The 20,150-nt window shown below is 35.8% G+C and overlaps 1 protein-coding gene across 2 annotated transcripts; it reads right to left on the bottom strand.

Moving 5' to 3' along the window:
- Positions 1–652: 652 nt before the first annotated feature.
- On the bottom strand, positions 653–18,999 carry GPR89B (G protein-coupled receptor 89B). 2 transcript variants are annotated; one of them, XM_083362769.1, is made up of 14 exons: positions 18,826–18,999; positions 16,862–16,921; positions 15,981–16,084; positions 14,621–14,727; positions 14,409–14,510; positions 11,648–11,768; positions 11,302–11,382; positions 8,686–8,795; positions 5,931–6,019; positions 5,061–5,153; positions 4,720–4,815; positions 3,961–4,050; positions 2,804–2,869; positions 653–2,708 (listed from the first exon to the last, which is right to left on the bottom strand). In XM_083362769.1, the coding sequence occupies exons 1-14, from the start codon at positions 18,865–18,867 to the stop codon at positions 2,502–2,504; spliced, it is 1,368 nt and encodes a 455-aa protein (XP_083218895.1). In that variant the 5' UTR covers positions 18,868–18,999; the 3' UTR covers positions 653–2,501. The 2 variants fall into 2 exon arrangements, with proteins under 2 accessions (XP_083218895.1, XP_083218896.1); XM_083362770.1 differs by lacking the exon at positions 14,621–14,727 and having other exon boundaries at positions 658–2,708; positions 18,826–18,841.
- Positions 19,000–20,150: the final 1,151 nt, after the last annotated feature.

Below are 20,150 nucleotides of genomic sequence, written 5' to 3'. Positions count from 1 at the left end.
AAATAATCTTGTAGCCGAGCATTAGGTTCTGCAAAGAAACTAAAGAATACTAGCTACTCATTAGGATGTCTAGTTCTGATAGATGCTGAGTTTAAAAATAGTTTCATTTTATCTCCTCTATGTTTAAAGTGTTGAGTGAAATAGGGAGAAAAAGAAGTATTAGGTACTGTATGTTCTCCACTAATAAAGATGGTAAACAAATAACTCAACAGTTGGTTTGCATTCCACATATACGTTCTGACTTACCAGCTAACATGTCACAGCATATTATTCCAATTGCACTCACTTGTTCCACCCATGAGCAGACTACTTCAGCTTATTTAATGCAAGGGGTGCCAATCTTGCCCCCCAGTGTCACAAGACTGGGGCACTGAATTTTACTAGCAAATGATCAAACCTCAGCAGCACAATTTCCCTTCTCATCCCCAGCTCCTTCCACCTCAAATTCAAGGTAAAAATTAGAATTAGAAATTCTTTCCTTCCAGTAATGTTGCCCTATTATGCATTTCCTGCTGTACTTTTTTTTTAAAGCTGGGAAGTTAAATTGTTGCAGTCAACCCTTTCAATATTGCCCAATGCTAATTCAGTTGATCAAACCACAGGAATTCTGAACAGTCCTACAAAAGAAACCAAGAACCAACCAAAGCTGTGTAGGCTTTTGTTATGAATTTATAAGCAAACACTTGAGTGTAACATTCACACAGTTGTCTTTTTTGTGAAAGAATAATGAAGACAAGAGGCTCTTTAGTAGTAATTATTTTTTTAAAAAAATCAAGATTTTTTTCCTATGGTTAATATAACACAAATATGTACAGTCTTGGTTGATGTTTCAGTGTCATTCTTTCAGCACACCCCATTCCTTTTTCTTATCTGCATAGAGGATAGAAAATGCTGCTGCGTTCCCAATTCCACAAAGCTTTCTTTGACCTTTGTAATGCCAACAATATAGATTGGCGTTTCTTAAACTTTTTTTTGTCACGACCCTTTCCCATTTTGAAAAAATTATGGGGGACCCAAAAATCATGTTTGTGTGTTGTTGTTGTTGTTTTACTTGTTGTATATTGGTGCCTTTCAATCAGTTGACTCCTGACAACTGCCAGGACAAGTCCCTTAATTTACTTGGTGAGATTTTGGAAGTGGTTTGCCACTGCTTGCTTTCTAAAGCAAGACAGCATGACTGGCCCAAGGTCGTCACACTGGCCTTCATGCTTAAGGCAGGACTAGAACTCAATAGTTTCCCAATTTCTGGCCTGGTGCCTTAAGCACTGTCAATATTTACCAAATTAAAATCTTGACAATTTGCTGCTACTGCTGCTTCTAACCATTGTTTGATGGATTTTTAATATTGTATTATTTTTCAACATAAGACTGGCAAATAATTTTGATTTTGTGGACCTGAGAGGAACTGGGGGATACTATGCGTCCTTAGGAACGTAATTTAAGGAACACTGATCTATTGAAGCCAGTACCAAGTCCTGGCAATATTTCCTTACCAACAAAGCAAAAGATACTACTGATAGTATGAAGTAAGACTGATAGATTCTCTTCAGTGCCCCATATATTAAATTATTATCAAGATATTTAACTCCCCTGCATTCTTCATTTTACATATTGTACTTTCATGTTTGCACAGGGTTTTGCTTGAAAAAAAATTAAAATAAATTTCAACTGCTAATTACTTCCTCACTTGCTGTAAACACCTGTCTGATATCCATAAAATGGATTTCTTAAAATACAGTACTGACTTAAAAGAACAGGTTCTATCAACAGTATGGACCTTACTTGAGATTTACTTGGTTATATAGTTCTTGGTTTCTAAGTAGCATGCCAAGAGCCTATCAAAATGTGGTGTTACGTTTTCCATTGTATTACATTAAAAGAGTTACAACTGGGAAAAAACATTTGGAGGAATTCTGAGAGCCACCTTAACAGTTTTGGAGATGACCACTTTTAATGCTTGGACCTGATGTTCTGATGCTGATTTAATGGGATGAAAGGGGGAAAGTGATTAGCAGTGCTAGACAAAGCCTGTATTTTTGAGTTCCAGGAGGTAAGGGTTGTTTTTTTCACTTCAGTCAGAAATTAATAATTCATCAAACTTTGTTCCACTTTAAAGAAGAAACTTTACAAATCTATAAACCGTAAGAAAACTATTGGGAATTATTACAAATATTGTTTTATTTAGTCTTTTAGAATCATTATCTTCAAGGCAAAGACAATGACGCAAACATGTTGCCAACTCCATTGAATCAAAACTGCAGAATGGCTTCTTCATTTCCAGCCTTTTGAGAGGTCTCTAGTATTCCCTTTTATTTTTTATTTTTCTCATTTTTATGGAGCTGGAGGCTGTCCTTGTGAGACTGCTTGTCACTTCTTGCATACAGTGAAGCATCTGATTTGAACCAAAGAGATGAGTGTCCATCATTGAGAAGCCATCTTAAAATGGTGATATACCAAATTCATAATTGCGAATAACTGCAGGCTGCAGAATTAAAATAAATTCAAAGTGTCATATGTTTCTCAGGAGCCTGCTTATGTGCCAGATAGAGAAACAGGATGCTGGAGAGAGCACTGACAAGAAATATAACATCAAACCATCGGTGGTAAAAGTTAAACTGTAATTCTCCTAGAACCTCAGTAATGATGGTACGGTACTCTAGAGGCATACTCATTCGAATCAGAAGTACAGAGGACACAAAATACATTCCCTGCAGAGAAGATAAGAGAAGCATTAGACAATTTTATTGCTCCTGACATAGCTGAGAGAGCACAAGTTGCGATTCAAATGGATTAAAATACTCACCATAATCTGTGCCAGCAACAGAACAATAACGTTAGAAGACTTGCTACTTGAGATAGCATAGAAAAACTAAGAAAGATAAGCACAGAAAGTCAGCTGAAATAATAACATGGCAAACATGATTTAATAAATGTTTTAGAGCTAAATTAAAAAGTCGTCACATTGATAATACTAAAACATCTTCATGCTTAATGTAATCACCATCATTAGAACTGCTTCTTAGAAACAATGTAATGTGTGTTAAAACCCTTATTTTTCCATTATGCGTATTTCAGCATACTTCCCATTCTACTCCACATTCACCCAGAATCATCTAAATAATAACAATAATTTGTCCTACATGCAAGCAGTCCTTATGATCTTCGGACATGCATTTAAGTGAACAAGTAGGTTAGCCCAAGGAAATGCAGAATTTAGATGAAAAATGATGTTATGTCTACAGAAATACTTTTGCAAATCCAACACAAATGGCATAGCCCAGGGATAAATGGGACTGTTTAAGTGATAATTATCACATTTTAGCTATAAATAGTGGTACTTGAGCAGTGTGCAACTAAACATATTGCTGATGTGGCAGGATTAGCCAATGATAACTAACCTGTTGAGATGTTTTCTAGTGTGCATAAAAAACAACAGCACTTCACTAAGATCATGATTATCATTTGCAATATGATACAATAGAACTATTATATATAAAAGGCACCTTTATATCAGCCCTATACTGTTAAAACATATCGAAGTGAAAAATGGTAACTTAATGTCAAGCAATTTTCTTTCACTTCTTATAAAATCAATACCAATGTTTTATTGTGACTTATTAAACAATCACATATTGGAATCATACAGGGAAACTTTGTTCCCTACCTCTGGCCTTAAAAACTATTAAGTGATGCAGAAAACTCATCTGCACTATATATCTGAAGTAATCTGGGTTACTACAGGTCTTAATACTGCACATCTCTATAAGGTGTTAGACCAAATGTTGGGAACTTCTCAGAACAATACCAAGACAAACTCAACTTAAAGCTGCTACTTCCTGCAGTGATTCCATATTTTTGAAGTTTACAATTCAGTCATAACACTTTTACAGACCGATATATTAATATGCTCTCTTCTTTACTTCAACACAGTTCACATAGTAAGATTGCACTTGGGCTTACCTTTGTGAGTGTTATTAATAAGCCCCTGATAGAGGTGACAATAATTATTCCAACAAGAATAAATGAAATATGCTGGGACCAGAATTTTACCTGTAGTAATAAAGACAGGAAATGGTTAAACCCGCAAAGATACAGACAAGTACATTGACCATGTAGGACATGAAAGGCTATTTAACTTCAGTTGCTATTTATGTGCACAGAGCTTTTTCAAGAGTACAAGTAGTCCTTGTTTCGCAACCATGGTGATGAAAAAGAAACTTTGTGACCAGTCCTCAATTTCCAACCTTTACAGGTCTGTAAAGCAAAGGAAATAAGACTATAAGCACAGTCACAGTTTCACTTAGCAACCAAGGTGCCATCCCAATTGTGGGCATTAAATGAAGACTTCCAGTATTAGCAAGAATACTTTCAGGAAAAAAAACAATTCTTAGCACTGTATACAGAAACAATGCAGAATTAAGGCGGAGCTGTTTATAATTGTATCTTGCAACCTAGGGCCTCTCAAGTACTCTAGGATATTAAACTGTCTTCAAAACATAAGATCCAATAGAAATAACTTTTAAGAATTATACAGAAGAATAAATAAATCATTGTCTTCTCACAATATATTACCTTAACAGCAGCTATAGACAAATAATTTTCCCAAGGGTATACTTTCAAAAAAAGTTTAATATTACATTATCAAGCTCTCTATAAAACAGAAATTAAGAATGAACATGGGGATCGGTAGGTAGGATTAAAATCTAAGAGAGCTCTTACATCAAACTGTATCCCCAAATAATTCACAGTAATCTCAATTCCTCTTGTTACTGGATCTGTTTTCCCAACTCGGTCAAATACAATATTGATTGTTGCCTGAAGAGATGAAAGAAAGAAATATAACAGATACTTTCACTAAAACCATTATAAGATATACACATTTATCTTTCATAGGCAATGTTTCTCTATGAGAAAAAATGTCCATTCTGGCTTAAAATGTGATTGTATTTATAATCAACATTTTTTAAAAATGATAGGTTTAGAAAGCATTCTTTTTATTAAGCACATATTTTGTCAGACTACAAATTATAAATGACTGTACCAACAGCAGCGTTACATACCATAAAAGTTTTCCATACACAGTAAATGGAGAAAAAATAACCCAGAAAGTTGAAATATTTCCCTTGGAATGTTTTAGAATATTCTATTCTTTCCTGCAAATAGATTTTTTTTCAGAGAGAGAGAACATTTAGATTATTTTAAACTAGCATATGGTTTTATATACAGTACAGATCATTTCTACAGATAAAGTTGTTTAGCTTCTTAACAGGTAATGAATCTACAGAATTGCAAAATCAACATTTGTCTAACATAAGTGAACCGAAATTACAGAATACGGGAACAAAACCAAATTTCTGGTATTCTAAGCCTGTCTTTAGAGTCACAAAGCCTGATATCTATTTCTGGAAAGTTTCAATTTGCAGAACATTCATATTTATACTTGATTTTTTTTTCTATAAACAGACTTTTTAAAAAAGTTGTTCAAGCTTTTAACATAAAGAGCCTTGGTGGAGCAGTGGGCTAATGCCTCCTTAAGTAACACCAGCTGCCTGCAATTAGTGCAGGTTCGCATCCCACCAGGCTCAAGGTTGACTCAGCCTTCAATCCTTCCGAGGTAGGTAAAATGAGGACCCAGATTGTTGGGGGCAATAAGCTGACTTTGTAATAATGCCGCTTGGGTGTGTGTGTGAAAGCCCTAATAAGCAGGCATATACATAGAATGAAGGCTACTGCTAAGCTTGTAAGCCGCCCTGAGTCTTTGGAGAAGGGCGGGATATAAATGGAATTTAAAAAAAAAATAGACCAGTATCATAAAGTCATAACATTTCTCTTGGCTCATTTAATTTACCAGGTTTTTCTCACATTTTCTCTCATATATCAATCCCAGTTACCCACCCATCAGACTTGGGAAAAATGCCCTTAGTTTGCACCTTGGTAGCATGCAAATCAACTGTTTCCAAGAAAAGCTGGCGACTAAGTTCCTCTAAAGCATCAATTTCTTGCTGGATGAGTGTCAAATCTTAAAACCAAGATAGTCAAGCTCAAAATCATTAATCATTTTGAAAGACATGTTTCTTTTTAAAGCGTGATTTTATTCCCCAAACCCAAAAATCAACAGGAAAACAATACTGTGATATCTTGTTTAAGATTATATGAATGTTAAAAAAGGGAACAAATGAAAGCACATTTCATACTGTATACAGTATACTGTATACATCAGTTTGATGCCCTTTGCCTGTATAAAAAAATATTAGTGGAACCATTGGGATGAAGAACCGATTCATTAAAATCTGGAAAAAATATTTCAAATTTTATTTTATTCTTTAACACATAGTGGATATAAAATAAAATTTGAAATATCTGAAAAAGTGCAATTTTTAAAACAATATGTATGGCAAGGCACATTTAAGAGGTTTTTTAAAATGTCTGTAAATAACTCAAGACATGAAATCCAACATTACTCATTACAGCCATCTGCAGGAAGAAAATAAAAGCTGCAATTGAATACTATAAAATATTATATAACTATAGGGATAATTGCAGATCATTTTTAACATCTCTTTCTGGATAGAAAGTACTTATTTGCAGACTTTATCCAGACATTTTGAAATGAAGGTGATTTTCTAGATCCATTTCAATTTGAGTAAACATCCAAGTTGGTTTAGCAATTACCTCAATCATCCTACAGAATAATCTTTCCTGAGCAATAGGATACAGAAAAATTTAGTCTTGCTGACCTTCTGGCTTTCTAATTAGCTTTCAAAACAATTGACTATGGTATCCTTATGGAATAGATTTTTGAAGAGGGAGTATTATTTTATAGTCATTATGTTCCTAATTGCCGGGTTGTTCCCAGAAAAGACTAAGGGAGCAATTATTACATAAATAAGAAGGACTTCATTTAATTCCTGATTTTATTCAATGTGTACCTGAAATAACCGGAAAAGATTATCCAGGAAACGTACATTGAAATGACATTAAGATTTTTATTTTCTGCCTATTCTGGTAAACGTTCTGAATTAGAACTGAGGTAATGGACTGGATGAAGACCAGTAAGTTGAAACTTATCTTATTTTACTGCTACTTTACTAAATTAAAGAAATCATGTCAGCCATATAGCCCTTAGTTAATTTCAGGCCATTATTTAAAGTAGGCCAGTCATTTAATGTTCTGAAATGTTGAAATAAGAATGTTTCAAAGAAAGCATCTTCCTATATATATATAACTGCTTGGGGAATTGATCATTTCTTTTGAACAATAAAGTTCAAACGGCTTGGCTACACAGAGAACAACTTTAAGTAAAATGAAAGCTCCTTCTCAGTTATTAAGCACCACTCTGCAGTACCTTCCCTAAGGAGATATTTATTTATTTATTATTTATTATTGGGACTTATATGCCGCCCTATCTCCCGAAGGACTCAGGGCGGCTAACAACAATAAAATACAACGATACAAAAGTTAAAAAGATATACATGGTATTCATATTGCAGTAGATATTTTCTCCCCAGGCATTTTACACAATGGTTTTAATCTGAAGGGCCCCAATGAAACAGGAAGAATGACTACCGAGGATGTTATTATTTAAACATCCAATTTTTAAAAAAATCTACAATAATACCTATGCCTTTCAGAAACAGAAAATGCCACAATACAGGTAGTCCCCAACTTATGATCATAACTGAGCCCAAAAATGATGGCCGTAAATTGTGATCGTTATAAAGCAGATCACCATGTGACCAGACTCACTTTTATGTCTTTTGCTGCAGTTGTTAAGCATACAAAGTAGTTAAGTGAAACCACTGTTCACTATGGGCCAGTTTTTGCTGGAAACCAGAAGTAAATACCAGTTTCCAGCTAAACAGCTGTAAATTGCAGTCACATGACTGCAATGCACTGCAAATGAACCTAAATGTGGGCCAGTTACTGAGCGCCCTAAATGCAGTCAATGCAGGAAAAGGCACATAGAAATTTCTAAACTGGGTTGTAAATCCCTTTTGTAGGATTAATTATAACTGTGACCAGTCCTTAAGTCAAGGGTAGGCAACCTCGGCTCTTTTATGACTCATGGACTTCAACTCCAAGAGTCATAAAAGAGCCGAGGTTGCCTACCCCTGCCTTAAGTCAAAGACTAGTCATATTTGCAGATTTACTTATAAGTAAATAATCCTTAATGGTAAACACTTTGCTTTTTATAAAATTTTGACTTTATTCTCCTTTAAGAACAGCTGAATCCTATATAATGCAAACATGCAAACACAATAAACCAATCCACAACATATAAAGCACTTTAAAGTATAATCAATCACAATTTTTATTTTCCCTTATAGATAAATCAATTGTTTCTATTAATACTCAGTAAAATGGAAAGTATGATGGAAAGTGCTATTTTATAAAAATAAGATTGCTTAAATTCATTATATCTGGCTTTCCATTCTTGCATACTGTGTGTTATATAAATTGCTACTTAATGCACAAATGGTCATGAAAGTGTCCTAGCAGATTAGATGTCAGTGCTTAACACTTACAAACTTGGATTGATATTATTCTCTTCAAGTATATGATCTCCAAAAGCTGAAAGCAAGGTAATTTAATACAACCCATTAATAAAATATTCTACTTTTTTTTCATTTATTGTAAAAGGCAGCAAGCTGATTTTTTGGACCTCCGTCTGCAAGTAAAGGATACTTTCACCTCCTGGTGAAGATGTTGTGACACTTTTTATAATTCCCCAGAAACCAGTGGTTTTGTTGTGCACTTCCCCTCTCTGGAACATATTTCTGTGAACCATTGCTATCCTGATCGGGAGACAAAGTTAGAAACGTAAAATCATAAAATATCAAGTAGAGCCAAATCCCATAACAACATAGCTAATCTGTAAATATTTGTATTTTTTATGTTTTATAAAATCTGACATTCAAAATTTAAAGGAACACTCAGAATTCCATTCAGAAAGGAATCAAGCAGATTTGGTGTAGAAGTGTGCTACTGCTCATGCTATTATGTCAAACTAAAAAGTGCTTCCAATTAGGAATAAACTACATTACATTCTATAAATTACATCTACATGTGTTTATTACTGGAGGTGACTCATTTAAATCAGGGATATTCTAATGAATTATTCTTAAAGTAGATCTAACCTTTAACCAGGCTAGCTGGTAATAAAGAAAGTTGAAACTTTTTAAAGTATTACTCAAGAGAACATCCATACTGTTCTTCAAAATATATTTTTTTTATTGAAAAGTTTTAAAATAGTTTTCCTTTAAAAAGCCCCCCTTCCCCCTCCCTCCTCCCCCCCCTACCTCCCCCCTACCTCCCCCCCTCCCCCCCTCCCCCCCGACTTCCCAGAGCTAAATACAAGGTATATATATATATAAAAAAGCAATCATAAACAACCATATACTAACAACTATACATTCTAAAATCCATCACTCTCTAGCTTATATAGGATAAAACAAATCTTAGCAATATCAAATATATATAAAAAACTAAAATAGAAAAAGAAAAAAAAACGAAAGAAGACTTATTCGAATGCTACATAAAACTTCTTAACCCTATACTTGTTCTGGATAAACTCAATCCATTTTCTCCATTCCATAATATAACGTTCTTGCGAATGATCTTTCAAATAGGCCGAAATCTTCGCCATCTCTGCCAGGTCGGAAACCTTTAAAGTCCACTCTTCTATGGTCGGCAATTCCTCTTTCTTCCAATATTGACCTATCAAAAGTCTTGCTGCCGTAACTAAATTCAACATCAACTTGGAGTCCACAACTGTAGCGTCGACCATTATTCCCAACAAAAAAAATTGCGGACAAAACTTTATCCTCCGTTTAAAAATCTTCTGCATATTCCACCAGACTTTTATCCAAAAAACCTTAACCTTCTTACATGTCCACCATATGTGAAAATATGTTGCATCTTCATCACCACACCTCCAACATTTAGGCTGGTAATTCGGATACATACTTGCAAGCTTTTTAGGATCTAAATGCCATCTATAAAACATTTTGTAAAAGTTCTCTCTTAGATTTTGAGCTTGAGTAAATTTTACATTCCTCACCCAAATCTTTTCCCACGTGTCCATTGTAATAACTTCCTGAATGTTTTGGGCCCATTTTATCATACAATCCTTAACAAGCTCTGTTTCTGAATCAATCTCTATCAGTGCAAGATATATCCGTTTGATATGTGCTGGTCCCTGATTTCTAATTTGCTTTATCAAATTTTCATCAGTCATTGCAAATCCATTTTTCTGGTCTTCTTTCCACCTGGCCCGTAACTGAATATATTGAAACCAAGTTTGAACAACCTTCTCTTCTCGCAAGAGGCTATATGATTTCAAACACCAAACATTCCTTTCCAAGCTTAAAATTTCCTTGTACGTAGTCACATCATGTTTGAAACCAGCATGTATATTTTCTATTGCGTGTTTTGGAATTGCCCACAATGGTATCTTGCTGCTTAACTTATGTCTATACTTCTTCCAAACTCTCAGCAATGCCTGCCTTAAAATATGCATCCTAAACACAATATCTACCTTCTTATCATACAACAAATATGCATGCCAGCCAAACAACAAATCATGGCCCTCAAGATTTAATAACCTCGGTTGCGTCAAATTAATCCAATCGCTTATTCCTACTAATGCAGCAGCTTCATAATATAGTTTAAAATTAGGCAATTTAAGGCCACCTCTCTCACGAGTATCCTGCATAATCTTAAATTTAACTCGTGGCTTTTTCCCTGCCCACACAAATTTATTGATACCACGCTGCCATTCCTCCAAGTTAGAATCTTTCTTAAGAATCGGTATCATTTGAAATAAAAATAAAAATTTGGGCAGGACATTCATTTTCACTGCTGCAATCCGTCCCAACAAAGACAATTGCAATTTTTCCCAACTCTCCAATTCTTTTTGAATTTTCCCCCATAGTTTTTCATAATTATTTTTATATAGCTTTGTATTAGAGGGCGACAAAATCACCCCCAAATATTTAACCCTTTTAATGTTCTTCAAAATATATTAAGTAACACAGTTTAACCGAGGTTTAATACTACTATACTATAAATCTTATGTCAAAGCAAAAACTTCCAATGTTTGCAGGGTTGACATCTTATATTAATTTTAAATTCTAAATAGAATACTAATCCCAGATAAGTACCCAAGTACACAAATCGAGATAAAATTTGGATCTGTACTTCGCTCAGATTTCACCCACACTTATATCAGGATCTTACGATATAGATTATTGTTCAATAGCAAATAATTTCTTGTTGGACACTCTAATATCTTTATCTGACCTTTTCTTTTTGCTGATGATCATGTCCATTGTCTGGAGGAGTCGACGTTCTAGAGATAGAATATCAGCATCTGTGACATTCCTATAATAAGATGTATACATCTAGAATTATTCCTATGATTTCTAGAACAATCTCTTCCCAATTTCAGCTATTCTGATTCTTCTCCATAACTTGATTACAACAAAAACAGCAAATACAAACACACACACACACACACACACACACACAGAGACAGACAGACAGACAGACAGACAAGCAGGCAGACTGACATGAAGAAGGATAGAGAGGTAGAAACAGACATGGATTTTAAAACTGCTTTGAATCTTTTTGAGGAGGGGAGATTTACCTGAGAAAATAAGACATATACGTGTATGGACAATTCACTGCACCAAAGCCAGAGAGCAAGGCCATGAGGGTTACCCCAATCACTCCCACCCTACTGATGAGTTGTTCTATAGATAGAATTCCTGATAAAAAGAAAATACCACAAGGTTAATTTTATTATTACGTTTATTGAGAACAATAGAAAAGCAGAATCTCATTACCATATTAGATCTACACCATTTTTTTTTAATTATTCAGATACTCCTTCATAAGAACCCTCAAGTGTGCTCTTGTAATGGGGCAAAAACATATCTGTGTATTTAACAGACTGCTTTACCAAAAATAATTGGAAAAAAATGAACCATAACTTCTAATATAGCTGTCATAATCTTGGAATCATTCTGGATTAAGTGAAAAACTTCAACTGAAAATGAGTACTCCCAAATAGTGTCTAATCTTCCCTAATCAACAATGCTTTATTTTGTTTTATGCCAAACTGAAATACATAGTTAATTGAATGGAAGCAGATAAAGAACCAGGTTGCTGTGGCTTCTAATCTCATCGTCAGTGAAAGAGACAGAATGCCTTGAACCCTAACTTGAAAACTGGCAAAGACAGCAATATAGTTCAGTTCACTGTAGCACATCTCACTGAGTGAGTAAAGCTGATCAATAACTTTGTTGCCTCAAATGGCAATTGGCATATATGAAAGTTAAACTAACTCTACAAGGCTTGTACTTAATCCTTTTCACAGATTCCATGTGACATTAGATAGCTGTATAGTTAACTACTACATCAACAGTGTATAGTTGTAATGTGAAAAAAAGCTCTGATAGTTTGTTAGATTATTCCTATTTAAATTTGAATTCCAGAATAATATAGCTCCAGAATTAGGTGGCTATAAGGAAAAAATTGCTGTTTTAACAAAAAAAATGGAATAATATGTTATGATGGAGAACATGATTACCATTATGCTCTTTAACGTCCTCCTTAATTCTAAATAATAAATAAATGAGGCTATATGAATAAGAGTCATTGAAACTATTCTTCAATTCATTTCTTTTTCCACGAACTTGCTAAATATATTCAGTAGATAACCAAAAAAAAAAGAAAAAGAATCATGTTTATAAACATATTTGGATATAAGATCCTTGCTTTGACAGGAATTCAAGTATTCAGAATAAATAAAGTCATTCAGAGTCAGAATCCTTAGATCTGGGAAGACAAATCTAATTCTGTTCTCAATCACTTGTTCAGAAGCAGTTCATAAGATCAGCCACAGAATTCATTATCCAAGCAAGAGAACAGTGACCTCAGCAGGTCACTTGGAGCAAACGTATTATTTATATAGATTCAATGCCACTGTCTATGTTCCAAAAACAGATTTACTTGAGATTAAAAGCCTCATTCTCAAGCAAAGAATGCACAGTTATATCTAATGGACTAAAAAGTGACATTTGAGAGTGTTATCTATCTACAATTTGGGTGTAACGGTGTAGCAAACAAGGTCTAGTTATATACAACTGTAATTCTTTGAATACCTGAGTGTGGTCCCAGTACTGACAATATTTTACTCTCCACCTTACTTGTTCTGTGCTATTGAAGCACTGTTTTTAAAAAAAACACTCAATTCTGCTTCTGGAACTCAGTATGAATTTTGGTTTCTGCTTACTTTATTTATTTGATTACATACAAATTTAACTGAAAAATCTTCGGAGCCCTTAAAAATGGTGAAACAAGAAAAGCCATAAATTATGTTGTAAGTTGAGGACTACTTATATCTTGTAATGAAGCTAATTTACAATATTAAACTGAAGCCTTTGTTAAGCTTAACAATGTGACTGTCTACTTAGAAATAACTTTTTACAAACTAAGGCTCCCTTCGGAACTGTAATCATCACGTGAGAGCAAATATTAGATAGAGCGGGAATTCCAGTATTTTTGTTCTGACCCCTATTGACCAAGAAGTTGTTCCAAATCATTAATTCCATTATTGCATTATGACTATTTGCAATCCCAACTTGCACATTACTAACATATGTGGATGTCTTGTTATCCAGGGAGGCCAGGGCATGCAGTAGCAGCAGAAAGAAGATGTTGAAAATCAACTGGGGATGTTACGTGGGCAGCAGTGGTAGGCAATAGTGGTGTACATAGTGGCCAAAAATGCAGAAATGTGGAGAGATAGGCTAAGATAGTCACTAAGTGGTGTGACCACATGATGTATCACCTAACAACTGCTCTGCTGAGTGATGGAAATTCCATTTCCAATTACATTAATTAAGCAAGGACTACCTAGTACAACCAAGGCAAACCACAAACATGTTTATATTCTCAAAACACTGCAAGAAGAGCTTTTTTGCATTCAGGTCAGAAGCACTGAGGCACTTCCAGGTTCAAAGGATTAGCCGGTGACCCTGTTGCCTTGGGGACGCCTGGTTGGAGGCTCCTTTCATGTCCCCACCAGGAGCTGGAGTGAAGGATGAGAGCTTAAACCTCCCTCACAGCAGCTCTCAGGTCTCAAACATGGGCTTGGTAACCTCCTGCCAGCATTCCCAACCACTGGTGCCCAATGGTTGGGAGAGAGAGCCAGGCTTTCAAAGTCTTATGGAAAACCAACAGGGTCAGCACCATCATTTTTTTTGTGGGGGGGGGGGGGAAGGAGGCGAGATAGTATTCTGTTCCAAAAGGCAGTCACAGCAATAGAAGTTCCCATCTATAGCTGCACAAATCAAAAAACAGTCAGATGTGCACTTATAAGTTAATGAAATAATAAAACTCACCATGTTTTGGACTAAGGATAGGAAATGGATCTCCCAGTTTCCAGAAGAAATACATAAATATTAGCCAGACAACACAGGCAAAAAGAAGTCTATGTCTGTGTACTGAAAGTAATAGAAAGAAAATTAATATCTTATGTTAATTATATTAAAAAATATTATTTAAACTTTATAGTGCCACTATAATTTTTATTTTCAATACTCATGATACTTACACAATCGGATGTTGCTCACAACAAAGTAGCCAATGTAAAAGGGCACCATGAACACCAGAACAAGCAAAATCACGCAAAGATTTAATTTCCAATGGAAATACCGAGAGCTGGAAGTAATGGAAGGATTGATGACTATTTAATCATCGTCACAAAATAATTCTAGCTTTACTTTTTGTCTACTTTCATATAGTAAGCAATTATCTGCATAAAATATAAAAAATTTACACTTATAATCAAATATAATTTTAGAAAGATGCACAGTAATAGACTAGATACAAAGTTATACATTAAATGTTCTTGTCAAAATTATGCAAATTGTTCAGATACTTATATTTGATCTCCTTTCCACCAGTCAATTTTTTTTTTTTAAAAAAATCAAAGTTATATAGTTTCCCATTAGTGTAATTTCAGGAGAAGACACATTTTTTATTATTTGTCTAAAAGTATGCATTTTAAGCTTTAAAGTCCAAAAAACATATAAAGATTTTCATCAATGCCCCTCAGAGGACAAGTGTTCATTAACAAGCAAAGATATTTTATTTATTTTTATTTATTTTATTTTAATTCCATTTATATCCCGCCCTTCTCCGAAGACTCAGGGCGGCTTACAAGCTTAGCAGTAGCCTTCATTCTATGTATATGCCTGCTTATTAGGGCTTTCACACACACCCCAAGCGGCATTATTACAAAGTCAGCTTAATTGCCCCCAACAATCTGGGTCCTCATTTTACCTACCTCAGAAGGATGGAAGGCTGAGTCAACCTTGAGCCTGGTGGGATGCGAACCTGCACTAATTGCAGGCAGCTGGTGTTACTTAAGGAGGCATTAGCCCACTGCTCCACCAAGGCTCTTATATTTTATGTTTATGTTTAAGTTTATTGGACTTATATACCGCCCTTCTCCCGTAGGACTCATTACTTATTTTAGTAAATAATAAATTATTGAGGAAAATATGTGTTCTCTGAATTGGAGTTACACAAATAGAATTACGTGCATTTGGGAATCATACATATTTTGGCATTTGCTGATACTGCTTGGAAAGCTTAGTAATTTTAGATCAGAGAACCAATAACTTATATCATACCATTTGTGGCAATTTCTTTAATGTGTCTTTACCTTTAGGAATGTTGGCAGTACTTAACAGCAACATTTTTTAAAAGAAGCAAATAATAAAACAGCCTGGCCATCATTTTTCTACTTTGTTTCAGAACCCAGCTGCACATTAATAATGTATACTCACTTCTTTATGTTTAAACATGCTAAAACATTAAACGGCGATGAAGCCACAAATAAGAAAGCAAATCTATCAATTATAGATCTCAGTGCCATGTTATGCAGCTGGAATTTAGTGTCATCTTACCTGCTGCTTAGGATGTCTAGAATCTCAAAAATGATAAGTTCAAACATGGTGCATGAAAAAGCAAAGGTTACAGAGAAGACAACCTGTACAACATACTGCCGAACCTGTAATAAAATGAACATAAACATTTTTGAATTAATTTTTATGTAATTGTTATGGATGTAATGGACATCCATAACAAAAATAAAAAATTAGACTATCCTGGAATTAAATACATACAGGCTGATATATCTAAGCAAGTGTTTGCTGAGATGAAATCTGTACTGATAATATATTTACATTCCCAGTCTGAACATTTTTATGTTCAAAAAGAGAAATATTTTTAAATAAAGGTTTTAATCTAAAATTTATTTCCTTAGCATTAATTTCTCTGGATGACTGTTTTCATACAGGACAACGGCAGACTTTTTAAAAATCTTAAAAATATCTATTTAAAATTTTTTTAACAACTCTCAAATGTCAAATGTCTACTTCTGTGCAAGTGCAGAGTTTGTGCATCCTTACAAGGCATATTACAATGTGTATTTTTTTTACATATTCTACATTGGTGGTTTTACTTTTAAATCACAAGGAAGTTCCAATCAGAAGTCAGTGTTCTGATTAATTCCTATTACTCCAGTTGCTGTTAGCCTTATGCATGGCACTAAAAACCTGGCTATTCCCCTAAACATTTGGGCTGGGAAGTTAAGTGAACTCTTCCAGCTTATGTTGTTTTTATGGTAAGAGAGAATTTATTTTTCCAAACACAAAAATTCCAATTTAGAATAAAATCTATTGGTTTTGCTATTGGTTCAAACCGTTTAACTGTTGTTGTAATTATTAGCCTTCAACATGTATGTTGTCCAGATTACTGCTATTAATTTATAATTTAAATTTCTCACCTCATAGTCTTTGAAGAGCCGTCGCATGAAGAACAACCATCCAAATCCAAAAAACAGCACCTGCAGAAGCAAATAAAAAGAATATCATCAGTAATTATAAACTCAGCGCTCTCAGTGCTTGACATAAACACATGCCCACCATCTGACAAAAATACAAAATAAAAAGTAAATATGAAAATAATTAAAAATAATGAATTAAAAAGAAAACAAAAAAGCAAATAAACACAAAGGACAGACTTAATGGACTACTAGGTCTTTTTCTTCCATCAGTTTTGTGTTTCTGTCTATGTGTATGATAGCTAATGGCTAGAATGCTGTTTGCAAAATGTGAAAATCTCAAAGCATATTAGCATATGAACAAATGCTGTTGTTACGAAGGTAAGATAACCTGATAAACCAAAACATATTTATTAGTGTGTATGTCTGTGTGTTTAATGGTTGGATAAATGAATTATTTGCTTTAACCACAAACATTTTAAAACACACATTGTACCAATATTGTAGTTACATTTTTCCAATTTAAAAGCTCATTCTGAACCTGAGGAACGTTAAGTGTTTTGTGGAGACTGCGTAAATATATCTCTAGGTCATGAAAAATATTTAACAAACAAAACATAAAGGATAAAACAGAACAACATTTCACAGAAGGGAATATCTCATTATTATTTACATAGCATTTATAAAAAATAAACTGTTGCATAAAGCCATCTTGGTTCTTGAAACTATTCTGTATGTCCTGGAGAACACTAATTTTAATCGTTTAGTTAAAAAAAGAACTTCTGTACCATGCAAAGTGAGATGTTAGTGTAAGCATATAGGTAATCCTTGATTTACATTTGGCTTTTTAGTGATTGTTCAAAGTTATGATGGACATTCCTTTAGAAATTCCATTGGCTGTGCCCTCCATGTCATTTTATTCTTATATTTTTATTTACTAAAAAATGAGATCTCAGGATGCAGGTGTTTCCATGAAAACGGGGGATAATCTTGCATATTTTCTAAAGTGGAGAATTAATTGTTCTTTGCTTTTGTTTCTTCATTCCAGCAGACCTTGAAAGTCATTTAAATCTAGCTATCTCAAAATCTTACAGAATCAGTATTTGGGACTTTTTTTTCCTTTCTCTGTTTTTTATAGTGAACAGTTTTGGAGAATTCAAAACCTTGAATTTCAGGATATTAAAATTACTGAAGCAAGTTATCAATGTCAAGATTAATGTTGACTTCTTTGGTGAGAGATAAAGTTCCCTGGCCTACGGGTTGGCAACCTCGGCTCTTTTATGAGTCGTGGACTTCAACTCCCAGAATTCCTGAGCCAGCTATACTACGCTGGCTCAGGAATTCTGGGAGTTGAAGTCCACAAGACATAAAAAAAGCCAAGGTTGCCAAGATTCATCGTGGAGAAGATCTCTGCAGCTGCTAGGAGTCGAAAACGATTGGAGGGCGCACCATCACTCTTCTGAGGCCAGCCTTTACAGTTAAATAGTGGCTTAAGATGCCGTGCAACAAACCCTTCAACATTTGAGTAAACCATGGCTCACTGAATCACGGTTCACCACGTCACCGCTAACACAAGCCAGTGAAGAGGAACCCAGGCCTCCGCGCATTTTCCGAGGCCCAATTCACAAATGCAATGTGCCACCGCGGGCAGACCTTAATTCACCGGAACCCTCTTTACGTGGGATAACTCAGCTCCAAAAGAAAAGAAAAGCAATTTCTAAAGGAAGAGCCGAGCTTTCCCACGCCCGATTAAACCCCTGTCCTAAGAGGGAGGGGCTCGTGCTCGGCTGGGCAAAGGGAAGCAACTAAATTCGCGGTCCGCCCCCCCCGCCCCCCCCCGTCGTCCCTTGCAAGGCCAGGATTCCCTTATATCCGGAAGCAGGACTGCCCCCTCCTGCCCGGCTTCTCCCGCCTTTCGCTGCTGCGCGCCTCAGCCTAGCCTGACGCGGAACAGAGAAGCCCGGTACCTGGGAGACGACCATAATGCTGGAATCGATCAAGAAGCTCATGGTGCACAGCCCGTCCGAGGCGGGCGGGATGCCTCTTGCAACCCCACCCCCCACCCCCAAAGCGCCCTCTCAGCCGAGCTCGCGCCTCTCTTGCAGAAGGGAGACGCAGCCCCGCCTCATTCGCTTCCTCGGTCCCGAGGCGAAAGCTCGGACGGGTTGCAGAGATAGGAAACTGGAAGAGCAGCCCGAGCCCTTGTCTGCGCCGCGCTCTCGGTCTGTCTTCTCTCCCCATCCCCGATCTATTCCTCCCGGGGAGATTCCGGGAATTGATGAGGCCTAGAGCAGCGTTTCCCAACCTTTAGGAACTTGAAGATGCGTGGACTTCAACTCCCAGAATTCCCCAGCCAGCTATGCTGGCTGGGGAATTCTGGGAGTTGAAGTCCACGCATCTTCAAGTTCCTAAAGGTTGGGAAACGCTGGCCTAGAGAAAGGAAGGGAAATCCCAAAGGTGCTTTTTGCCAAGAGGCAACTGGACTTTGTTTTTCTTTGAAGACGTTTCGTTTCTCAATCGGTCGATCGGAATAGAGCTGGAAAGGACCTCAAGAGGTCTTCTAGTCCAACCCGCTGCTCAAGCAGGAGATCTATACCATTTCAGGCAGGCGGCTGTCCAGTCTCTTCTTTAAAAAAACCTTCAGTGGTGAAGCTCCTGCTACTATTTCTGACGGCAGGCTGTGCCACTGACTGAAAGGTGGGGAATGGAAGGATTTATATTTCTTGCAGACAGCTGGTCATTTGCATTCAATATAATTCAATATAAATCCTTCCATTCTCCATCATCCAATCAGAGCTGAAGAAGCTGCTTGGATGAGAAGCGAAACATTTTCAAAGAAAGTCCTGCTGCCTCTTGGAAAAAAGCAGCTTTGGGACAATCACGATCTGGATGACTAAGAATTTCCGTAGACAAGCAGGGAGACGAAAGATACTTTTATCTTGTTTTGAATCTCCCCTATAAAAATTAATAAAACCAGGAATGAGCAGCACCTCTTATAACTTCACTATATAGATATAGATATCTATATCTATCTATCTATCTAGATCAGGGGTAGGCAACCTTGGCTCTTTTATGACTCATGGACTTCAACTCCCAGAATTCCTGAGTCAGCATAGCTGACTTTTATGGGTCATAAAAGAGCCGAGGTTGCCTACCCCTGAGATAGATAGATAGATAGATAGATAGATAGATAGATAGATAGATAGATAGATAGATAGATAGATTGATTGATTGATTGATTGATTTCTCATAAGAGAGTGAAGGGATAAGGCAGAAAATGGGTCAGGGTTAG

The sequence above is a fragment of the Vipera ursinii genome (genome assembly GCF_947247035.1).
Source record: "Vipera ursinii genome assembly, chromosome: 4".
Lineage (NCBI taxonomy): Eukaryota > Metazoa > Chordata > Lepidosauria > Squamata > Viperidae > Vipera > Vipera ursinii.
The sequence above is the reverse complement of the archived record's forward strand: the minus strand, read 5'-3'. Positions and strand labels throughout refer to the sequence as shown.